Source organism: Platichthys flesus, chromosome 15 (genome assembly GCF_949316205.1).
Source record: "Platichthys flesus chromosome 15, fPlaFle2.1, whole genome shotgun sequence".
NCBI classification, from domain to species: Eukaryota; Metazoa; Chordata; class Actinopteri; order Pleuronectiformes; family Pleuronectidae; genus Platichthys; species Platichthys flesus.
In genome coordinates this window covers 2,087,176-2,106,813 of record NC_084959.1, presented here as the reverse complement: position 1 = coordinate 2,106,813, position 19,638 = coordinate 2,087,176, and the positions used below count along the sequence as shown (strand labels likewise).

The 19,638-nt window shown below is 43.2% G+C and overlaps 2 protein-coding genes and 1 long non-coding RNA gene across 5 annotated transcripts; 2 read left to right on the top strand and 1 right to left on the bottom strand.

Annotated features, from left to right (window-relative positions):
• Positions 1–1,322: 1,322 nt before the first annotated feature.
• LOC133969820 (glucose-dependent insulinotropic receptor) lies at positions 1,323–2,622 on the bottom strand. The gene is made up of 2 exons (XM_062406520.1): positions 2,095–2,622; positions 1,323–2,008 (listed from the first exon to the last, which is right to left on the bottom strand). Exons 1-2 carry the CDS (start codon positions 2,543–2,545, stop codon positions 1,323–1,325), a joined length of 1,137 nt encoding a protein of 378 aa, XP_062262504.1. The 5' UTR covers positions 2,546–2,622.
• Positions 2,623–4,229: 1,607 nt separating this feature from the next.
• LOC133969982 (uncharacterized) lies at positions 4,230–7,358 on the top strand. The gene is made up of 3 exons (XR_009924259.1): positions 4,230–4,412; positions 4,702–4,818; positions 5,790–7,358. It is a non-coding gene; the product is annotated as an uncharacterized LOC133969982 (long non-coding RNA).
• An 878-nt stretch (positions 7,359–8,236) lies between these two features.
• On the top strand, positions 8,237–19,091 carry slc25a14 (solute carrier family 25 member 14). Of its 3 annotated transcripts, none has more exons than XM_062406187.1 (9): positions 8,237–8,386; positions 8,931–9,038; positions 10,222–10,360; positions 11,494–11,588; positions 13,769–13,854; positions 14,111–14,206; positions 14,555–14,679; positions 15,080–15,293; positions 15,454–19,091. In XM_062406187.1, exons 2-9 carry the CDS (start codon positions 8,975–8,977, stop codon positions 15,493–15,495), a joined length of 861 nt encoding a protein of 286 aa, XP_062262171.1. In that variant the 5' UTR covers positions 8,237–8,386; positions 8,931–8,974; the 3' UTR covers positions 15,496–19,091. The 3 variants fall into 3 exon arrangements, with proteins under 3 accessions (XP_062262171.1, XP_062262170.1, XP_062262169.1); XM_062406186.1 differs by having other exon boundaries at positions 8,237–8,420; XM_062406185.1 differs by having other exon boundaries at positions 8,237–8,420; positions 8,636–9,038.
• Positions 19,092–19,638: the final 547 nt, after the last annotated feature.

Here is a 19,638-nt window from a genome sequence, read left to right as displayed (position 1 = left end):
TTGAGATAATTTTACATTAAAGGTTTAAAATTCTCACTATGTTGAGATCAAACCTGAACTAAGGCCCAACATGCCCCTTAACAAAAACACATTCACTACATCCAGATTTGTTTTTGGATCTGTCAACTTAATACGTCAGATTATTTTTATCAAGATCCATAAATTCATCTCTGGGAAATAAATGAAAATGTTGAAGAAACAAATCTCTGGTTCAGGAATGAGTTCCTTCCGGATCTTAACGAATCCATAGTTTAGTTTTGGCGGAGTTAAAAATACTGAGCTCCATCAATCTCATTCATTCTTATTAGACAAGAGAAAATTAAATAAGAATATTGTCTACGTAGTCTTTTGTTTCGAAATTGCGCACATGATGAAAACATTAATAAACAGTGGTTCAGAAATCTGCCCGACCACAGCAACAGCCACCTGCTCAGAAGCTTTTATTAACGCTGGACTCTCACATTTACGACTTTTCTTGTGCGTCATCGGTCACCTGAAGACGCAAAACTCAAGAGCCTGTAATGTGAAGAACATAAATACTTTTCATGGTCGACATATCGCGGAGCTCATTGAGTTACCGCAAAAAACAAACACGCAGTTCTCCATGTTTGTTTGTATTTTCAGATATTTGTTTATTATTTCGCGCCAAATCGGATTCATTACAGCTGTTGTAAAATGTGAGACCCGGCCGTTGACGTAGATGGAACAGATGCACTGAAGCGTCAGTGTAAATGAGACGAGGTATCGGGGGGGGGGGGGGGGGGGGGGTCCTGGTTAAATTTATAAATAACATTCTGGAAAAGAAATGGCTCAAATATGGCTGAGGCTCAGTTGCACTGTGAGATATCATTTGCAGTGTAACATTTAATTTCCTTCTTTTTAATTTATTTTAAATTAAAGTACTTAAATGTTTAGTGTGTAGGGTTTAGTGACATCTAGTGGTGAAGTGTCAGGTTGCATACGAACACCCCTCACCTCATCCTCCGCTTCCAAACATGAAATAGAACCTGTGGTAGCTTCAGTGGTCATAAAAACTCAAAGGGTGTTTACTTTTTCCACAAAAAACATGGCTGCCTCCGTAGAGAGGACCACGACAACGTTTTAATGGCCAATGGTTCCCTGACATGTGAACCAATGAACCTTGGAAGAGGTTGGACCAGGAAGGTTCCGCCCTTTGGAAGGACACATTTGACGGCTGCGTGTGAAGGAGCCCTCGAAACAGGAAAGTCTAGTTGCGCCCCTGCGATGCCATCGGTCCCCAGAGGATTCAGCCCCTGAATTGAGACACAGCCATGGACAACATTCAAGTTTTCTGGTTTCTTTCATAAGCTGGTTGTGTCAGATTGTGCTGCAGCGTGAGCCTCATTGTTGTTGGTACTTTGCCGCAGCAGAATGGGGTTGACTGTGTCTCCACCACAGACGTAGGCTTGAGTCGGCCCAGCCACCTGAGAGTCGTGTCTTCCAGCGACTCCTGGAGGTCCGGCAGCCAGCGACCTGCCCCTGAAGCAGGAGAACATGGCCGTCAGCTGCAGCCGCACCTCCCTCTGCCAGAAGGCGTACACCAGGGGGTTGATCAGCGAGTTGCTCAGCCCCAGCAGCCACAGATAATTCTCCAGCACTACAGCGAGCTCACAGCTTTGACACAGAAGATGCACGATGCACACCACGAAGAAGGGGCACCAGAGCACCGAGAAGCAGCCGACGAGCAACGCCACCGTCCGCAGGGCCTTGACGTGACTCCAGTAGCCGCTTCTCAGCTGCTGATGGTGCTGAGGGTGTTGATGGCCAGGGCCGCGCTCGGTCGTCCGGGAGCCCGCTTGTCTGACCTGGAAGATCTGCTTCTGGTGGCTGCAGGCGATCTTCAGGATGTCCAGGTAGATGTAGATGAACATGGAGAGCACGGGGAAGAAGCACACGCTGAACAGGACGATCACGCCCACCTCGTGAATGACGGAGAAGAAGGCACAGAAGCCGTTGTAGCCCTCGGCCTGCAGCTGCCGCACCATGACTGGGTGGCAGGGGACACCAGTTACTTCACAGATTATCAAGTTCTCAGTTCTTTCAATCGTTCAGTTGGACAATTGTAAATCTCACCTGGCGAGAATCCCACGGCGAGGGAGCTGATCCACAGAGTAAGCAAGGACCCGACCGCCGTGCCCCTCCCCGCCAGCAGGGAGTACTGCAGCGGCCTCTTGATGGCTGCGTACCGGTCCAGGGAGATCAGGAACATGGACATGATGGACGCTGTGCAGGGCGACATCACAAAGGCCATCCGCATCAAACAGCGGCTCCTACCCTGAGCAGGGGGCGTGGCGTTGGCGGGCGGGTCGGCAGGGACGTGGCCGTGTGGGCCTCTGTCGCTGTTGAAGTCCTCAGTGGCCAGGCCGGTGATGGCCACACCCACCAGGGCGTCGGCCAGGGCCAAGTTGAGGACAAAGCACCAGCTCTGGCTGTTCTTCTTCAGGAGCAGCTTCAGCAGAGCGACCGCCACCAGCAGGTTGGTGGAGACGATGAGGCAGGCGGCGCAGCTCAGGATCCAACCCATCACCCGAGGCCTCGTGTCGCAGTGGGGGTCCCCGCAGTCTGGAGTCGTCCTCACAGGAGACTCAGCCTGTCCCGGCAAATACGACATTCTATCAGAAAACTGACGACTTGAAGGTGAAACCCTGAAGGCGCAGACAGGATTGTGTGTTTTATCCGTCACAGCCGTCGTCCATCACAACATGAAAAGATGCAGTTGCAGTTAAACTCCATCAGGTTTAAAGAGGTGAAAACAATATATCCCAAAATATCAAATAACTTCCAGTAGCTTAACACATGACTGCACTTGAGTAGAAAAGTGTTTTTATGGAAATCGTCCTGTCACATTTTTCTCTTGCCTCATGTTAAGGTTTTACAAAAGGAGCTGGTTCCAGTCGATCTCATCCCAGAATAACCAACACAGGACAGAAACACTCACTGGACTATCAGCAGCTCTCGCTCGTCCCCTCCCCTGTCTCGCTCTCTCTCTCTCTTTCTCTCTCTCTCTCTCTCACACACACACACACACACACACACACACAGGACTGACCCTTGCCCCAACAATCCTCCTGCTGGCTCTTGTCCGGGAAGATTTCTGTTTTTAGATTCAATTTACCTTATTTATCATTTAAATATAACTGTGGTTATGTTCTTGATACATGTAGATCAATGAAATAATGAATGAAAGGAATCTTTTCATGTATGATGTTCATCCTGTTTATGTCTTTACTCCTTTTAAACCAAACCATCACCACCATCAAGTTGATTTTCCAACTTTTCCAGTAAAGCCAGTGGTACAAGGTTTTTGCAACTTTCTCTTGTTAATGATAAACTTTACCTTCAGATATTTTTATGTGCAGAATTTAAAACATGGACAGAACATAAAACCCTACAACAAACGAACTGTCTTTGTGCATGTCACATGATATTTGTATATTTAAATAGTTTTCCTTGATAGAATCACAAAGCTTTATGGTTTTATATAAACAGCAACAAACATGGAGCTGCAGCTTGTGTGTGTGTGTGTCTGTGTGTGTGTGTGTGTGTGTGTGTGTGTGTGTGTGTGTGTGTGTGTGTGTGTGTGTGTGTGGGTGCAGATCTGAGTGGGTTTAGTTAAACTCTAACCCTGATGGCTGCCGTTTTGCTCCAGCCCCACGAGGGACATCTGGCACGACGGGACCATTTTCAACCAGGATTCACACACACACACACACACACTCACACACACACACACACACACACACACACATCTGGCTAATGACGCTATCTCACTGCACACGCTCAGAAAACATCGTCTGACACCGCACCAGCTTCCCAAGGTGCAGAGCAGCAGCCACAGGAAAGATTAAACTTTGTTTTCTGAGTTGTGTGTTTGATGATGAACTTTCAGCTTTAACTTGTGTACTCAACATTTCACTTTCACCTCTACATGAAATCTAAAAACACAACTGAAGCTTGGGGGTAAAATTGCCACAGAGATTTAAAAATAAACAACTCTTAGTCCCTCATCCTAAAACCTCAGCCCTGAGCAGCAGAGCCCAGTTTCACAAGGTTCAATACCAGTCCAGATCCCCCGCCCCCCCCCCGAAAATAGCTCCAGCAGCCACACAATGTCCGAATGTTGTTCCCCCCTGCTAGACCTTTCAGGAGCTTTCAAAACAAAGCCTGGGTCAGCAGTTATTGTGCCCAGTGCCCGGCAGCGCCCAGGGAGCCGGGGTCTTGTTTACACCTCTGCCAACGCCATCCCCCCCGCCGGCCGTGACGGGAAAACTTGTGACTCCACCGCGGCTCCGGGGATCTGGTCTGAGGAACGTCTGAGAACCAAGGAGTTCTCCACCTCGGGAAGTTCAACCAGTCTGGAAGCAGAAGGTTCCTCAGGCAGGTTTGTTCAGGTAATGATGGGATGCTGTCATGATGATGTGTGCTGGGCACCATTAACAGGGTTTGGCTGCTGGTGATGTCACACATCCATGTGGTCTGCTGCTCACTTCAAGGTCTGTGGGTTGTTGTAAGAATACAAAGAGAATCCAAAGTGTTAAGTTTCTTTTTTAACCCGGTTCATCGAAGGCTTAAAACGACAAATCTGTCAAATAAGAAATCAGGAAAGGATGATATTTCTTTCTTTGTGTCTCCAATTAACTTGCATGGAATTGTTCCTAACTGTATGAGGTTTCCTGTCAGAGAGAAGATGTCTTTGAAGAGACGCCTGCTGTCCATGTTGTTGTGCTGTGTTTACTGTGTGGCCTCGCTCTTCTGCCTCCAGCCCAACCGCAACAACTGCTTCTCTGCCGGAGCTCGGTGAGTCCGGGCGCTTTCTGTACCTTGCAAAAGATTTTAAGAAGTCTCTTTGTGGAATTGACTGATGAAGACTGTAGGAGACTTAGACCTTCGTCTCCATCGAGAATGGAAGATTCAGTGTGGGATGCTGGGAGATTTATACAACTTCACCCAGACCAGAGAAACCAGGGCCTTCTGCTGACCCACATTTCTGAGGGGAGCTAGACAGTGAGGATCTGGTGACTGGGCCTGAACCCATGAGGCCCAGTCGGGTAACGGCAGGGATATAGTTAATGAGAGCCACATCCCATAGGCCCACCCCTGGCAGGAATAGGATAGATAAGGCAAAGGCTGGGATATTACCAGTCTGATCCCTGTGATCGTAGACCAGTCATACATGGAACACTGGCTTTGACTGGGAAGGAGCTGATGCTGTTGACGGGAAGATGGAGCGTTACAAACCAGATATATTTAAATTTATCTCCAGATGGACTTGACCCCTGGATGATTCTTATTTAAAGAAGGAAGAGCAAAATGGTCGTCACTGAAACTTTCCCAAGTTTCAGGAGTTTCTTTGGGAATTTCCTCTGTAGCTGGAAATTTGACCAGATCTCTGCCATTATTTTATAGTTATTAACAAGATAAATACTTATATATACTCATATTTGAATATGAGTCCAAAGGTTCTACCTGTCAGGTGTCAGAGTTTTAAAATATTGTTGAGTCAGACATTGTTAAACCGTTAATAGAGCAATGATAAGATCATTAAAAGACTCCTGATCCACCGGGGGGCGCTCTCCAGGAAATCTTGATTTCATTTTGATTAACAAACTAGTGAAAGAGATAATTTGTACAAATGATGAGCTGACACGTGGTGCAACACTTGATTTCTCATTATTTACTCAGTACTCTTAGTTTCCCACTCTCTGCTGCTCTTTCCTATAAGTCGCTCTACATCTTTTCATCACTTTCTCTCACTTGTCTCTCTTTAGGAATCTGGCGTCCGTCGTCCAGCAGCTCTACCAGCGCGTCATCCGCCTGCTCCGCACCACTCTGTGATCCACAGCGCTTCCTGAACCCTGAACGCGTCCTGAGGTCATGGCGGCTGTCGTCAAGCATGTCCCCCTGTAGTGCACTGCCAATTAGAGAAGAAAGAGAAGAAAGAGAAGAAAGAGAAGAAAGAGGAGAAAGAGGGGAGAAGAATGGTGTCACTCCACCTGGGGACCTACTCGTTATTCTCTGAAGTGCAAGAACCATCTGCCCCGATCGACTGCATTCCCCCGACTCTGAGGAGAATCTAAAAATGTCTATTTCTTCTGCAGATGAATGTTCACATTACGGATCTTTGCAGTGTGAAGTGGAGAGGAACCCTTCAGGCCTGTTTTAGATGTAGGTTTTCATGTTCTGTGGGTGGCAGTCGGACCTGAGGTGTAGGCAGGATGTTCACAGGATAGGCAGAGCAGGCAATTACATACTTAATTTTAGAGGTTTGGCTTGAAGGGTTGATCTGTATATGTCGACATAGCCCCCCCCCCACACGTCTTCTGAAAGGCCCCTGGGTGTGAGAGGGACTGTTATAAAGAGTGAAGCATAAAAACAAACAAATCCGAGATGAAACCATTGACTGTAAATAAAGATGCGACTCAGCCATCTTGTTCCGATTACATGGAGCCAAAGTCTGTGCACTAGCAAACATACATCAGTGTGATCAGAATTATGGAGGGGACAGGGTTTATGACATGTGACAGGGGAGGCGGGGATCAAATCCCCAACCTTCTGGTTTGTGGATGACCCGCTCTACTTCCTGAGCCTCAGCCGCTCGATTAAGAGTCTTTGGCTTCACTTTTGTGAATCCGTTGTGTCGTCTTAATTCATACACAGTCTGTGGGTTAAACCAAGAAGCATAAATTAATTTTAAAGAAAAAGATCCAAGAACAAATCGGATCAGAGAAGGGATCTGTTGAAAGGCTTGATCGGTCTGAAATGTTCGAGACAGCGAGCAGATGCTTTACCAATTAAGTGTCATTTGCATCAGTCAAACCTGAGAGGCAAGAACAAAACTATTTGTTCACTTCCTACAGAGAAGGTTTCTGTTGCAAGAGCAGATTTTATTTGAGTTGGAAGGCTTGAGTGAAGTGAATGGAGGTTAGAACTCAGTGTTCCTGCGTCAAGAGGAAGAATCCTGTGGTAAATGGGCTGTGAACCTTTGTCCATTGAGGTGAAACGACTGATGACTTATCCTGACGTACAGCAGCTGAGTCTGGACATTTATTTATTAACTCTAACTCGGTTATTTGATTTACCTCCGCTGTCGACGTGTACGTGCAAATAAAAAAATAATAAACTATAAAACTTTACAATAAATCTGAGTTGTTCAATTACATATTTTGAGACATGAAGATGTAACAAATAGAAGTCACTTCAAGCTTTTATTCTGAAACCCCAGCTGTGTTTCCATGGTTACGGGTGTGCCCAGCCCTGTGTCCTTTACAAGAGTGTGGTGCGTTCAGGGTGTGTGGGAATAAATCCTTCACATGAACTCAACGCGTGTGAAGGACAATAGAGAGAAGAAATAAAACGTTATTTTAGATTAAACAATACCTGCGTGTAATGGAAACTTTGTGAAATTATAATTGTAATAATATTAAAATAAATAAACAATGTATATATGTTTTTAAATAAAAGTAGATAGTATTAGCTTACAATATTAACATTTTCATAATAATTATAAGAATATAGATCATTATCATGACATCATAATAATGATTATTATTATTACTATTATTATTATTATTATTATTGTTAGTAGCAGTAGTAGATGTAGTAGTAGTTGTATTAGTGGTAGTAGTAGTAGTAGTAGTCATAGTAGTAGTCGTAGTAGTAGTAGTAGTCATAGTAGTAGTCGTAGTAGTATCAGTAGTCATAGTAGTAGTAATAATAGTAGTAGTATCAGTAGTATTCATAATAGTAGTAAAAATTAAAATTAAGATTAAGATATGTTTATTTATACCAAACACATGCACAGACATGCACAACACACTCATGCAATGGTAGGTAAATTTAACCTCTGCATTTAACCCATCTGTGTGCAGGACACACAGAGCAGTGAGCGACCATGTAATCCTAGTAGTAGTATTAGTAGTAATAATAGTAGTAGAAGTAGTAATGATAGTAGTTGTATTAGTGGTAGTAGCAGTAGCGATAGCAGTATTAGTAGCAGCAGTAGTAGTAGTAGTAATAATAGTAATAGTAATAGTGGTAGTAGTAGTAGTAGTAGTAGTAGTAGTAGTAGTAGTAGTAGTAGTAATAGTAATAGTAGTAGTAGTACTTATACTATAATGTCGGTTGTGACCCAACACCACAGGTCATCAACCGAAGGTTTTATTTTGAAGGTTTCAGCGGATGTCCTGTTCCGGTGACTTGTTGGTGTGTTGCCATTGGCAGAGATGCTAACCGGAAGCTAACAGCGGGACAGAAGTTTGTGAGCAGGTTCTGCACCGGAGTCACGTCACATGTTGAGTGACGGAGGATCACGTCAGATAACAGTTCGACACACCGGGGACACGTGACGCCGCGGCAGGACGCACCGGTAACTAGTGACTCATCGGTGACCTAGTCAACAGGTAAAGTGTTAACTAGCCGTTAGCTTAGCACGAGCGCTTCGCCTCGAGCTGGAGTCGGTTCGATGACATCACAGAGAAAACACGTAAAACTGATTTTATTTATTTAAAAACAAACTCGGAGTTTAGTTCGTGTTTAACTCCGCGTTGATTAAACTTCATTTTATTGTGTTTGTTATTAACTTGAATTCTCGTGACACTGTTGCTGCCGCTGTCAGCTTCTCTCGGTTGCTCCTCCCCCGACGCCCCTCTCAGCCAATGGAGTCGCTAGGTGGCTCGATTGACAGCACTCCCGACCAATGGCAGCCCCGTTTCATATGCGCTGGTTCTCTGAGCGGCTGGCGTCAGTTTCCGGCGCAGGAAGCAGCTGCTGCCGGGGCTGATGATGCTGAGGCGCGTCGCTGATCTGTAGCATCTCTCCCTCCGTCGCTCCGATGTTCGTGGACATGTTGTGTTGTGTGCGGCTGCATCACTGTGTTGACCTGTGTGTGGGCGTCCTCCTCCTGTTCCTAGCGGGGCTGCAGCAGGTGGAAGCAGCCGCCGCCGCCACCGACGGGATGGACCACCTGAACTGGAAGCCGTTCATCTACGGAGGCATGGCCTCGATTGTCGCAGAGTTCGGTACGTGATGCACCACAAGCCCGCGGACGATCACCGTCATGTGTTCCGGCTGCTTCTGCACGCTTCAATGCGTCGGATTCACATGCATCATACAAACAGTGTTTTGTATTTAGAGCAATATGCAGCCACGGTGGAGGGGGGGGGGGGATTGTGCACCTGCTGCTGCAGAGTGATGCTAGTGAAACACGGAGATGATGCATCCAGCAGAAAGAGATCACAGCTCCTGTCACTGCAGATTCACTTCAAGATTCAAGTGTGTAAGATTTATGTGAAAGGATGTATCTGCAGACATTTAATATAAAATAATCCTGGTGATGATTAATCATCTAAATTGTCCCAAATGTGTTGTTGTCTTTACCCTCGAATTGGCCTTTATATTTATATACTTTATATTTACATCAGGAGTGGCTCCTCTCTACGGCGGCAGACATGTTTTTTACTGTAGTCCAAACTAAACCTTATTGACGTTTTAAGACAACTGAAGCTACCACAGGTTCTCTTTCATGTTTTCATGGGAGGCTGACGTGAGGGGTATGAAGCTGCAACATGCAACATCACCACTAGATGTCACTCAATTCTACACACTGGACCTTTAATCCAAAATGTTTACTCAGCCCGGTTGTTGGTAAATGTCCATATTGTTTACTTAATAGTGAACACTACATAAAATAGTCTGTTTGTCTCAGTATCTCTGCCACATAATAGAGCTATTTCAATGAATCAATCAATTTTAATTTGTGTAGCCCATATTCATAAATCAAAACTTGTCTCATAGATCTTAACGAGGTGCAACATCGTTTTGTTCTTAACCCACAACAAGAATAAAACTGCCTCAAAATTACCTTTTTAGTGCAATAGATGCTGCAGATAACGGAGAACATCAGCAAAACAACAACATTGATAAATTGATAAAAGGATATCTCACCTCTTTTCTTCTAACCTAGTCAAGGACCTGGGCCACAACTTAAAAGTTTCACTAATTATTCTTTTCGATAATAATGTTTCTGTCTTTTGTGTTGTCGTACATTTTGTGTTATAATTGAACGCTACAAACCACAGTTAATATCCTCTGTGCCTAATTATTGTCCACTCTTGTATTTCTGTAACTCTACCACCTTAGTTTCCTTTTAAAAGTTAATCTTTCTTCTTCTTCATGTTATTATTTTTATTTTCTCATTCTCAGGGACATTTCCCGTTGACCTGACTAAGACCCGGCTGCAGGTCCAGGGTCAGTCCCAGTACACAGAGGTGCGCTACAGAGGCATGTTCCACGCCCTCTTCAAGATCGGCAAAGAGGAAGGAATTCGAGCGCTGTATTCTGGGTATGGAACCTTTAATAATAACAATAACAACCTACTATCTGTAATTCCTGCCTTTGTTCAATTTAAATCTTCCTAAAAACATCTACATCAAAACAGTTTTTCATCTGAGCAGCTTGATTGAGTTCTAATACGCTGCTAATGTGCAATAATGACTTAGGAGCGGCAAATTGAAGCATTCACCAGTTCACCCATGTCCCGTTTCCAATCGGAGCCAATTAAAACTTGTGTGTAAGTCATTTTGACCATCGGGTGCATGCCGATTTCATCCATTCCTATTGCAGACAAAACCAGATGTTAGTGGCAACTAGTGTTTTTTGTCTCAGGCTTCAGGCTCAAGTTTAAATCCTTGAAACCTTCATAAGAACTTCCTCAGACGTGCTGTACAAGTGAATCTTATTCATAGAAAAGTTAAATAAATCTAAGATGCCTTGCTTCCTCGGTGGGAGACAGATTTCCGTTTAAATTCTTAACGTGCTGTTAGATAAATGTACTTACTTCTCTTCTCTTCTCCCTCGCAAGTTGTTCCATGCTGACACAAACAGCATGTGCTCAATACGATATGCAGTAATGAGCTACTCACAGGGAGCTGTTAAACTTGGTGGGAGGTTGAACTGTGACTTTGAGGAATCCAACTCCAGCTCTGAAAGAAGCCCAGTGGGACAGAACATGTTTTGCATGTTGAAAGTGGATGAGCTTTTCTGTTTTAAAGCAGCGGGTGTGATTCAAGTGTTTTGTATTTACACTTGTTAAGATTAATTGTTGCTTCTGTGTAGAAGACAAAGGAAGGCAGAGTCAGGAAGTAGCATATTCTGCTACAGAGATCTTGTTTACAGCCCATTGAATCAAGTTTCAGCCGGTATCCCCAAAAGTTCTCCTGACATCATCTTCGGTGATCATCGATCACTAGCTCACAGTGAACCCTCTGGAGAATCTCCTAATGTATTCTCACCTGGGATGCTTCGGACATTATCTGGAGGTTTTTCTCGGGGGCTGGCAGGAAAAACTCCAGAGAAAGTCCAGAGCCTCTCACTCGACATTTGCATTCTCACATACAGCCCCTCAGGAGAATGTCAGGAGATTATCTGGAGTTCAGTGCATGTCTGAAAGCAGCTGTGATGTACCTCTCCTTTCAGGATTTCCCCCGCTCTCTTGAGACAAGCTTCTTACGGGACAATCAAGATAGGAACCTACAACACTCTGAAGAGGCTGTTTGTCGATAATCCAGAAGGTGGGTGTTCTGTCCTCTTCTTCTCTTCTGCTTACTGCTCATGTTCTGTCTTTCATCTGAGGGGTCTAAACCTACAGTCGGGCAGCAGGGAAGGAGATCACCTTCTTTAATTCACCGGCTTCCATTAATCTGTCACACGAGTCACATGAAACCTTTTTCTTCTTGACAGAACCGAACACAAGTGGACAGCTCGTCATTTAAGTCCTGGTTTTACGATGTGTCCCCTGTGTTCTCTTGGGATCAGATCTCACTTCTATTAATAGTAATAGTCAGTTCTGTTTGCAAAGACCAAATATGTTTTTTTGTAGAACCTGACAAATTTTTCGAGGCAGATGCCGTTTTAACCTCAGGCCCGAAGGAAACTGGAAACAGGTCTGGAGCCGATCATTAAAATATAAGTGACACTTCAAACATGACCCAAGCTATTTTTATTTCAAGGATGTATCCAGCCAAAGTATATTAAGTACGTTTATCTTATTTATAGAACAACAAATCAACTCTGCAGATCACCAGAGGGCTTTAGTGCCTTTGGTGCTTTTACGTTCTACTGTGGAATCATAAATATAAAAAGTTCCACATAGTAAAATCAACCTTGTTGTAGTTTCTGAAACAGTTCAACAAATCTTTGCTAGTTTGAACCCAAATGTTCTTGTTCTTCTTCCTCTTCTATCGCATTTCTTCTCTCTGTTTGGACTCACAACACATTTTGTGCTTCACAACACAACCGCCTCACAAGCCTTCTCTGTTCTTTGAGTCGGGTAAAAAGCACATGTATGCATGTTTTGGTGGCAGGTTGCTTCTGTTTACAGTGCGGACAAGTCAGTTAACGACATTTGGTTTTTAAATGGCTTCTAGCTCAAGATGTTTTGACTCAAACATGATTCAGATCAATTCTTAGATCTAGAAAAAGACATTTTAATGTGAAATCAAAGCACAAACAGAAGATTTGCTGGTGATATTGAATCAGGGACATTACCCAGATTTCTGTCTGCAGCAGGAACACTGTTTCTCTGTTGAGTTTATCTCTGTAAACTGTTCAGAAACGTGATTGTTTGCTGTTTGCACTCTGCCCTGTGCCTCCATCGTGCCACTGTGTTTTGGATGCTTGTTTTGATACAGGCTTGGGTTTGCCCTGTGGTTGTGGTGGGATCGAACGCCCGGTCCCTGGCCCCTGAAAGAGAGCGGTGCGAGGACCGCCACACTAACTGTTGGTCAGATTGATCTGGGATCACCGTAACTACTGTTCTAACCTCAATCTCCTGTACTTACCTTACTGTAGACCTGTTCTGGGTGACTACTAATGAGATCCAACACTTTCTAACCCTGACAAACTCTGGTGACGCTAACGGCTAACACTTGTGTCTGCTCATTTAAAACCCTGTCCCCAGTGGTCAGTCTCTTTAGCAGCATGACAGATTAGAGTCAGTTTGTTTTGATCTGCTCAGAGTGTCACATGGGTGGAGTGTGAAACATCAGGAGAGAGAGAGAGAGAGTGTAAATAAGTTTGTAGGCATGACCACGTAAATTGACATAAACACCCGTGTGTTCCTCCAGGAGGATACAAACAAATGTAAACTTGTGTTTAGACAAAATGATTTCTAATTACTGACGATAACAATGTATGATTTAAACAATGCACGCTTAAGAAACTAGTTATAAGTGATTGCATTTATAAAAATGATCACTTCTCTTGTTTTGATTTGATCTTAAAGTTTTTTATTTTCCGACTTCATTCTGTGACTTTGCGAGGATCAATCTGGAAGCAAATTGAATTTTGTTTGTGGACTGTTAACGTGTGACTTTCAAAATGTTGTCTTGTTTGGGATTCAACGCAAACTGATTAAAAGAAGAGTTATGTTTGATTTTACTGATACTGATGAAGCCACTGCCTCAAAATGAATTCAGTATTTGGCAGTAGCAGTTACGATCTGTAAGTTATTTACAGACATAAATATGATTATCTGTATATTTAATAGAAAGATTTTATCAAAGTTGCTGAGAGCCGTTTGTCAAAAACACCAGGACATGATCACGAACGAGATCAGCTCGTGTTTTGAACGTGACACACGAGAGTCTGTATAATGGCTTTTTGATCCATGTGAATTTAAACGTTAAAATCATAGCTGATCTTGGCTTCATTGTTTTAGTGTTTAATTAATAATCTGTCTCTCGTCTGTCAGATGAGACCATGGCCATCAACGTCTTCTGTGGCGTGGTGTCTGGAGTCCTGTCCTCCTCTCTGGCCAACCCCACCGACGTCCTCAAGGTGACTCTCTCAATACTCAGACTCATTAAAACCTTTATTAAACAGTAACTACAGACTGCTGTACTTAACCACATATCTCTGCTTGATAACTTTAATCTTTTTTTTAATTCTTTATCAAATAACCTTTTTAATTCGATGTAAAACACAAACAAATCTTCAGACACAGAGTGAAGGACTTTTGTGAATCAGGGTTGATCATAGGGTTTACATCTACTCTGTGTGTGTGTGTGTGTGTGTGTGTGTGTGTGTGTTTCAGATCAGGATGCAGGCGCAGGGCAGTCTGCTCCAAGGCAGCATGGTGTCCAACTTCTACAACATCTACCAGACAGAGGGCACCAGGGGGCTGTGGAGAGTGAGTGCTGCTTCACTCTGTGTGGGGATGTGTATGTGGCTCACCAGGTGCTGAAGGAAATACACTTTTCATTATTTCATTTTGTATTAACCCAGAATAAAGTCTCATTGCCAACGTTTAACAAGCCTGTGAAGCAGGTGGAGACATGAAATTAAAGCATTTGATAACTTTAACATTTGGCTTTCATTGTAAATCATTTCCTTAAACTTCATGAGCATTTTAGAAAAACTCTCCAGGGTCCAGGTCAAGTCTAGGTTAATGACAGAGCTTGTTTTTTGTTCTGGTAAATGAATTGTCTCGTGATATCATAACAATCAGACTTATTGTCTTCACCCTCCTTTTCCTCAGGGCGTCATTCCCACAGCACAGCGAGCCGCCATTGTCGTCGGGGTGGAGCTTCCCGTCTATGACATGACGAAAAAGCACCTGCTCAGCTCCGGTGCCATGGGAGACACCATTTTGACCCATTTCATGTAAGTATAGTTTATTCTTAAACTCTCTTTTAATCCCTTTAAGGCGCTGAATTAAAACTGCCGATAGACTTGAAATGAAAGGATTTAATATCTTAAACATTGTTCTTTCATCCTAAATCATTTCATTTTCCCAAAGTTCATGAGCATGATGTTTTTAAACAATAAAACCTGACAACTCAGGGACATCCCCTTCATCTTCCTCCTCCTCAAACATGTCTCATACCGACGGCTGGGCCTGAATCTGCTTCATTATTCTCATTGTTGGTTTTGTCAATGAAACTCTGCTGTAATCTGCTTCATTGTCGTCTCCCCCTGATTGTCAGCAATCTGTCTGAAACTGTATAAACTACACGAAGGCTAACGAGCTCAACGGGTTTCCACGTCTCTTGTGTTTGAACAGTTCCAGTTTCGCGTGCGGCTTGGCAGGAGCCCTCGCCTCCAACCCCGTAGACGTGGTCCGGACTCGTATGATGAACCAGCGGGTTCTGTCGGGGGCCCCCATGTACAAAGGAACCATGGACGGACTGATGCAGACGTGGAGGAACGAGGGCTTCTTCGCTCTCTATAAGGGCTTCTGGCCTAACTGGCTACGACTGGGGCCTTGGAACATCATCGTATCCTTTTTAAAAACTGAGTTCCCTCATAGAGATGTTAATCTACCTGCTAGTTTCACACACATCTTAATAACAGCATCAGTAGGTGTCTGTATCGTCTCCAGTCTGAACTCTGTTGTGATTTGAGTCATGGAAGTTCTCCCTTAACTTCACTCCTCAGTTCTTCATCACCTTCGAGCAGCTGAAGAAGCTTCCGTTTTAACAGGGAACAGGAAGTGGGACTGCGCTGGTCTGTGCGACTGTGTCGGGGGAGATGTGTGAGCACGGCAGCACCTGGAGCTCAGACACCCCCCCCTCCCCCCCTGAATCCATACACACGATACCACACAGTGTCCGTCATCTGCCCATGCTCTTCAACACCTACTGTTGATTTCACCTTTTCATGTGATTTATATTTATTGTCACTGGTTTGTTTATTTAAAGCAGTTTTGATTTGAACTGTCACCCTCGATTCCCCCCCCCCCGACACTCCCCAGGCAGCTGAATGTCGGAATGAAAGTTTGAATCCTCGAGCTGCTGAGAGAGTTTAACTCTGGATTGGGTCGACTCTCATGAGAGTCGGCTTTGGGGGAAAAGAACCCAGGTGAGGCTTGTGATGTTTGCTCAGGATTCAGTCACAGAAGAAACATGAGAAATGTATAAATACACACAGGAAGTGTCAGTTTGTGGCGTTTGATAGAGAAAGAAAAGAACATGAAGGTCATCAATGATTAACGTGTAGGAACCCTGTATTATCAGGACATAAGCACTGCATGAACGTGAAACCTGTTCAGTGAATAACTTGATTTTCTGTTGAATGTCGAGGAACTGCATGGAAAAAATAGACAAAACTCCAGTTGACTGTTACACGTTTTTGATGTGGAAATCTCAGTGTTTTGTGTTTACAGCAAATCGACTCCTGCTTCAACTCCTCCTTTTCATCCCGACATTCTCATTCTTTTCTTTTTTTCTGTTTTGGGTCCTTTACTCGCTCTCTGTGAATTTCCGGGACTTTCTCACCTGGTCTCACTCATTTTCCAGACATGTTACCAGGGGGCTGCAGGGAAGGTTCCACAAACAGTTCCTCTGGAAAACCTCTGGGAAGTGTTGAGACTTCAGTGCAGGTCCGAAAGCAGCTTGACATTTATTAAGTTGTTTATTGGAACATAAATTTAGTGATGTTGATCTATTTAAAGAAAAAATTGTGAAATCTGAACCAAAGCCTCTGATGAGAAAACTTCTGTCTTCATCATTCACAACCAAAACAACTGTTTTTTATTTATTTTTGAGGGTTTAAATGTATTTTTGATTTTTAACGAAACACTGAGAGACTGTGAATCCAGACAGGTGACCGATATTGAAGTTGTTTTGTTTTGTGTCGACATTTCATTTCCTGCACCTCCAGTCGGCTGCAGTGTCGTGAGGGAACGTGTTGAGGTTCTGCTGACGTTCATGTCATTACTGACCCACAGTGTAAATGGCTGTTTATTGTATTTATAGCTCTTTTGTTTTCTTCTTGAAGGTTTGTTGAAGGTGGTCAGTGGAAGGATTCTCGATCTGGCCTCCTTCGTTGTGCAGCGTTGATCCGATGTTTGACTCTAAATTGTCTTGAGATCGACACAAATCATCGCAGATTAGTGAATTCTTCATTTTAACTCGTGCACTTTGAAAACAGCTCCTCGACGTGTGGCTGCTGGTACTTCTCCAGCAATCATGTGCAGCTTACGTTAATTGGAGACTTTGAATCGCCAGTTGGTGTGAATGTTTGTCTCTGTACGTCGGCCCTGTGATTGGTTGAGCTGTAACAAGGTCAGCTATGATTGGCTCCAGCCTGCCAACACGTCACAGATCTCTTATTTAGCTCTTTTTTCAACTTTTAAGTGTACTTCACTTTTGTCATTTTTTCGGTCACATCGTTTTAAAGCAACACTCTGTAACCGTATACTGAGCAACAGCGCCCCCTGTAGCCACATCAGTCAGTTCTTCTCACAGGAGATGGACCCCCCCCCCCCCCCCCACCAGAGTTACAGACGTTCAGGGAGTGAAGGAGGAAACTTTCTCCAGGGTCACTCTCTCACTGATATGTTAAGGTCAAAAGAAAGTTGCAGTGTTGCTTTAAATAGTTTGGACGTGGATCAGATCCTTTGCCACTGAAGAGCTGTGCTGGTTCACATGGTCATTGTGGTTCTGAGTGTGTGTGTGTCAGACTCCAGAGAACTGTGTGTTGTGGGTTAAAGTGTGTGTCAGCAGTGTGTTGCTGCTCTTTCTGACAAACCTGGTGTCGAACACAGTCCTGGAGTCCCGAGAGTCTTGCACTGTTACAGCTTTACACTTCTTTACACTTTGTGTCGATCACTGGTTCATTATGTGAGTTTTTCAGTTTTATTTTACTGTCCACAGATTTTACTTTAATTTAAGATGCTCCACTCTGCTTTTCAAATTACTCCTGTGAAATAAAAACGTGGCTCCTCGCTCTGGTAAAGTTACAAATGTATACTGGTAATATTACAACTTGTTTTCTTGTAATAATACTTCATGCTTCTTGGATTCTGTTTTCTTCCACATGGCCCCTATACTCCGTTGTATTAAAAAACCAAGAGATGGATGAAGGAGACTTTTCTGCTTTTGTGTTGTTTTTAACTCAAAAAGTTGACCGACAGAATGTTATGGTTTTATTTATCAATCAAACATGTTGAAACATTTCCTGTTTCCTGCGCATGTGGTTGTAAAATGTTAATGCGATCATGAAACATTCATTGTACTTCACTGGTACTAGATTATTTTCATCCATTAATATGGAGGAGTGATGGTGTAGCGAACAATCAGATGATGCAGTTTTAATTCATGATTATGAGAAGATTTTGATTTTGACCTTGGAACGATCGATGGATCTATTCACTGTACGTGACTTTGAACTCGACTCAGCTGAGGCAGCTTCTCCTTCCTCTCGATTCCTCTCAGATTCCTGAAGTGCTCCGAGTCGACCACATTCAAACCTGCTCATGAATTTAATAATCCTCAGTGAGAACAGCACGTAGCAGACAAACTCAAGTGAAGTCCAACCTTCATGAAAACCAAAAGAAAAGAAAAATGTTCATGTGTTTAAATGTCACATTTACAAACTAAAAGTGTTTCACCGAGCAGTTCTCATAATTACTTCTTTAAGGACTAAGGAATAGTTTGACATTTTGGGTTTAGATCCACAGAGCTGCTCTTTGGACCAAATCACAGAACACGTGACATTAAAGCCTTTAAAACAATCTGTTTAGGGAGAGGAGCTCTTACCTTTACTCACCATAAATTTACTGATTGTGAACGTGTGATGGTTTGTGTTCCTGAGCAGGAAGAACCCACCCCCCCCCCCCCCCCCAAATCTGTGCCACGTGTGTTTTATTTTATTTAAGTTTATTTTTTTTTAACATGAAGTCAGTGGACTTTTCTGTATGTGTTGTTGTCTTATGGATATTTTGTGTTTTTCCATTCTCTCACCTCCAGAATTAATTAAACATCTGGCAGATTCTAAACCGGTGACTCTCTCTCTGCCTGTGACTGACACTACTTTGCTTTAAGCTTTGTTTGCTGTAGCTACTGTAATATTACAGCCGAACCAGGAAATCTATAAATCTCTATTTTTCTCTTCCTCTAGTTGTTTGCACCTCGGTGTTCTCTCAGCTTCACGTTACTGTCTATAACCTCTTTGCTTGTTCACTGGATTCATTTCTCGACTGGAAGTTTTACGTTGAGTATCTTATTTTTTTTCTTTGACAGAATGGGTTTATATAAATTCAATGTTCCCTCAAATAAAAATATATGCTGTGATTGTTTCCGTATCAGTGTGTTTCTTTCTTTGTATTTCGTTATGTGAATTGTTTTAAAGGAGACATGATGCGTTCTCAGTGTTTCCTCTAGTGTGTGATAAACACTCAGGTCTATAAGTAGTTGGACTTTCAGCTTTAATTCAAGAGGTTTAACAATAATATCAGCCATTTAGGAATTACACCTATTTGTATATAGTTCCTCCATTTTCAGAGGCTCAGGAGTGATGGACATTTGACTGACAACAGGATTCTCTGGACAGAGGGAACCAAGATTAACTTGAACCAGAATGATGGAAGAGAAGAGTATGACAATATATGAAGGTAAAAAGAATGAAGATGTTTTATTCAGACATTTTGTTTAGATGTTTTTAAAAGAAATTGTGTGAATGAGTGCAGCTTTCCAGATTCCCACTTAAGAACAATCACTTTATCTTTGATTTACTTCTTCTTTGCTTTTTTTGATATTGATCGTGTTTCTCTACCTTTCAACTTAATCCATAATATTACTGATCTCGTGTTATGAAAACTAATCTACATCCTTCAAAATA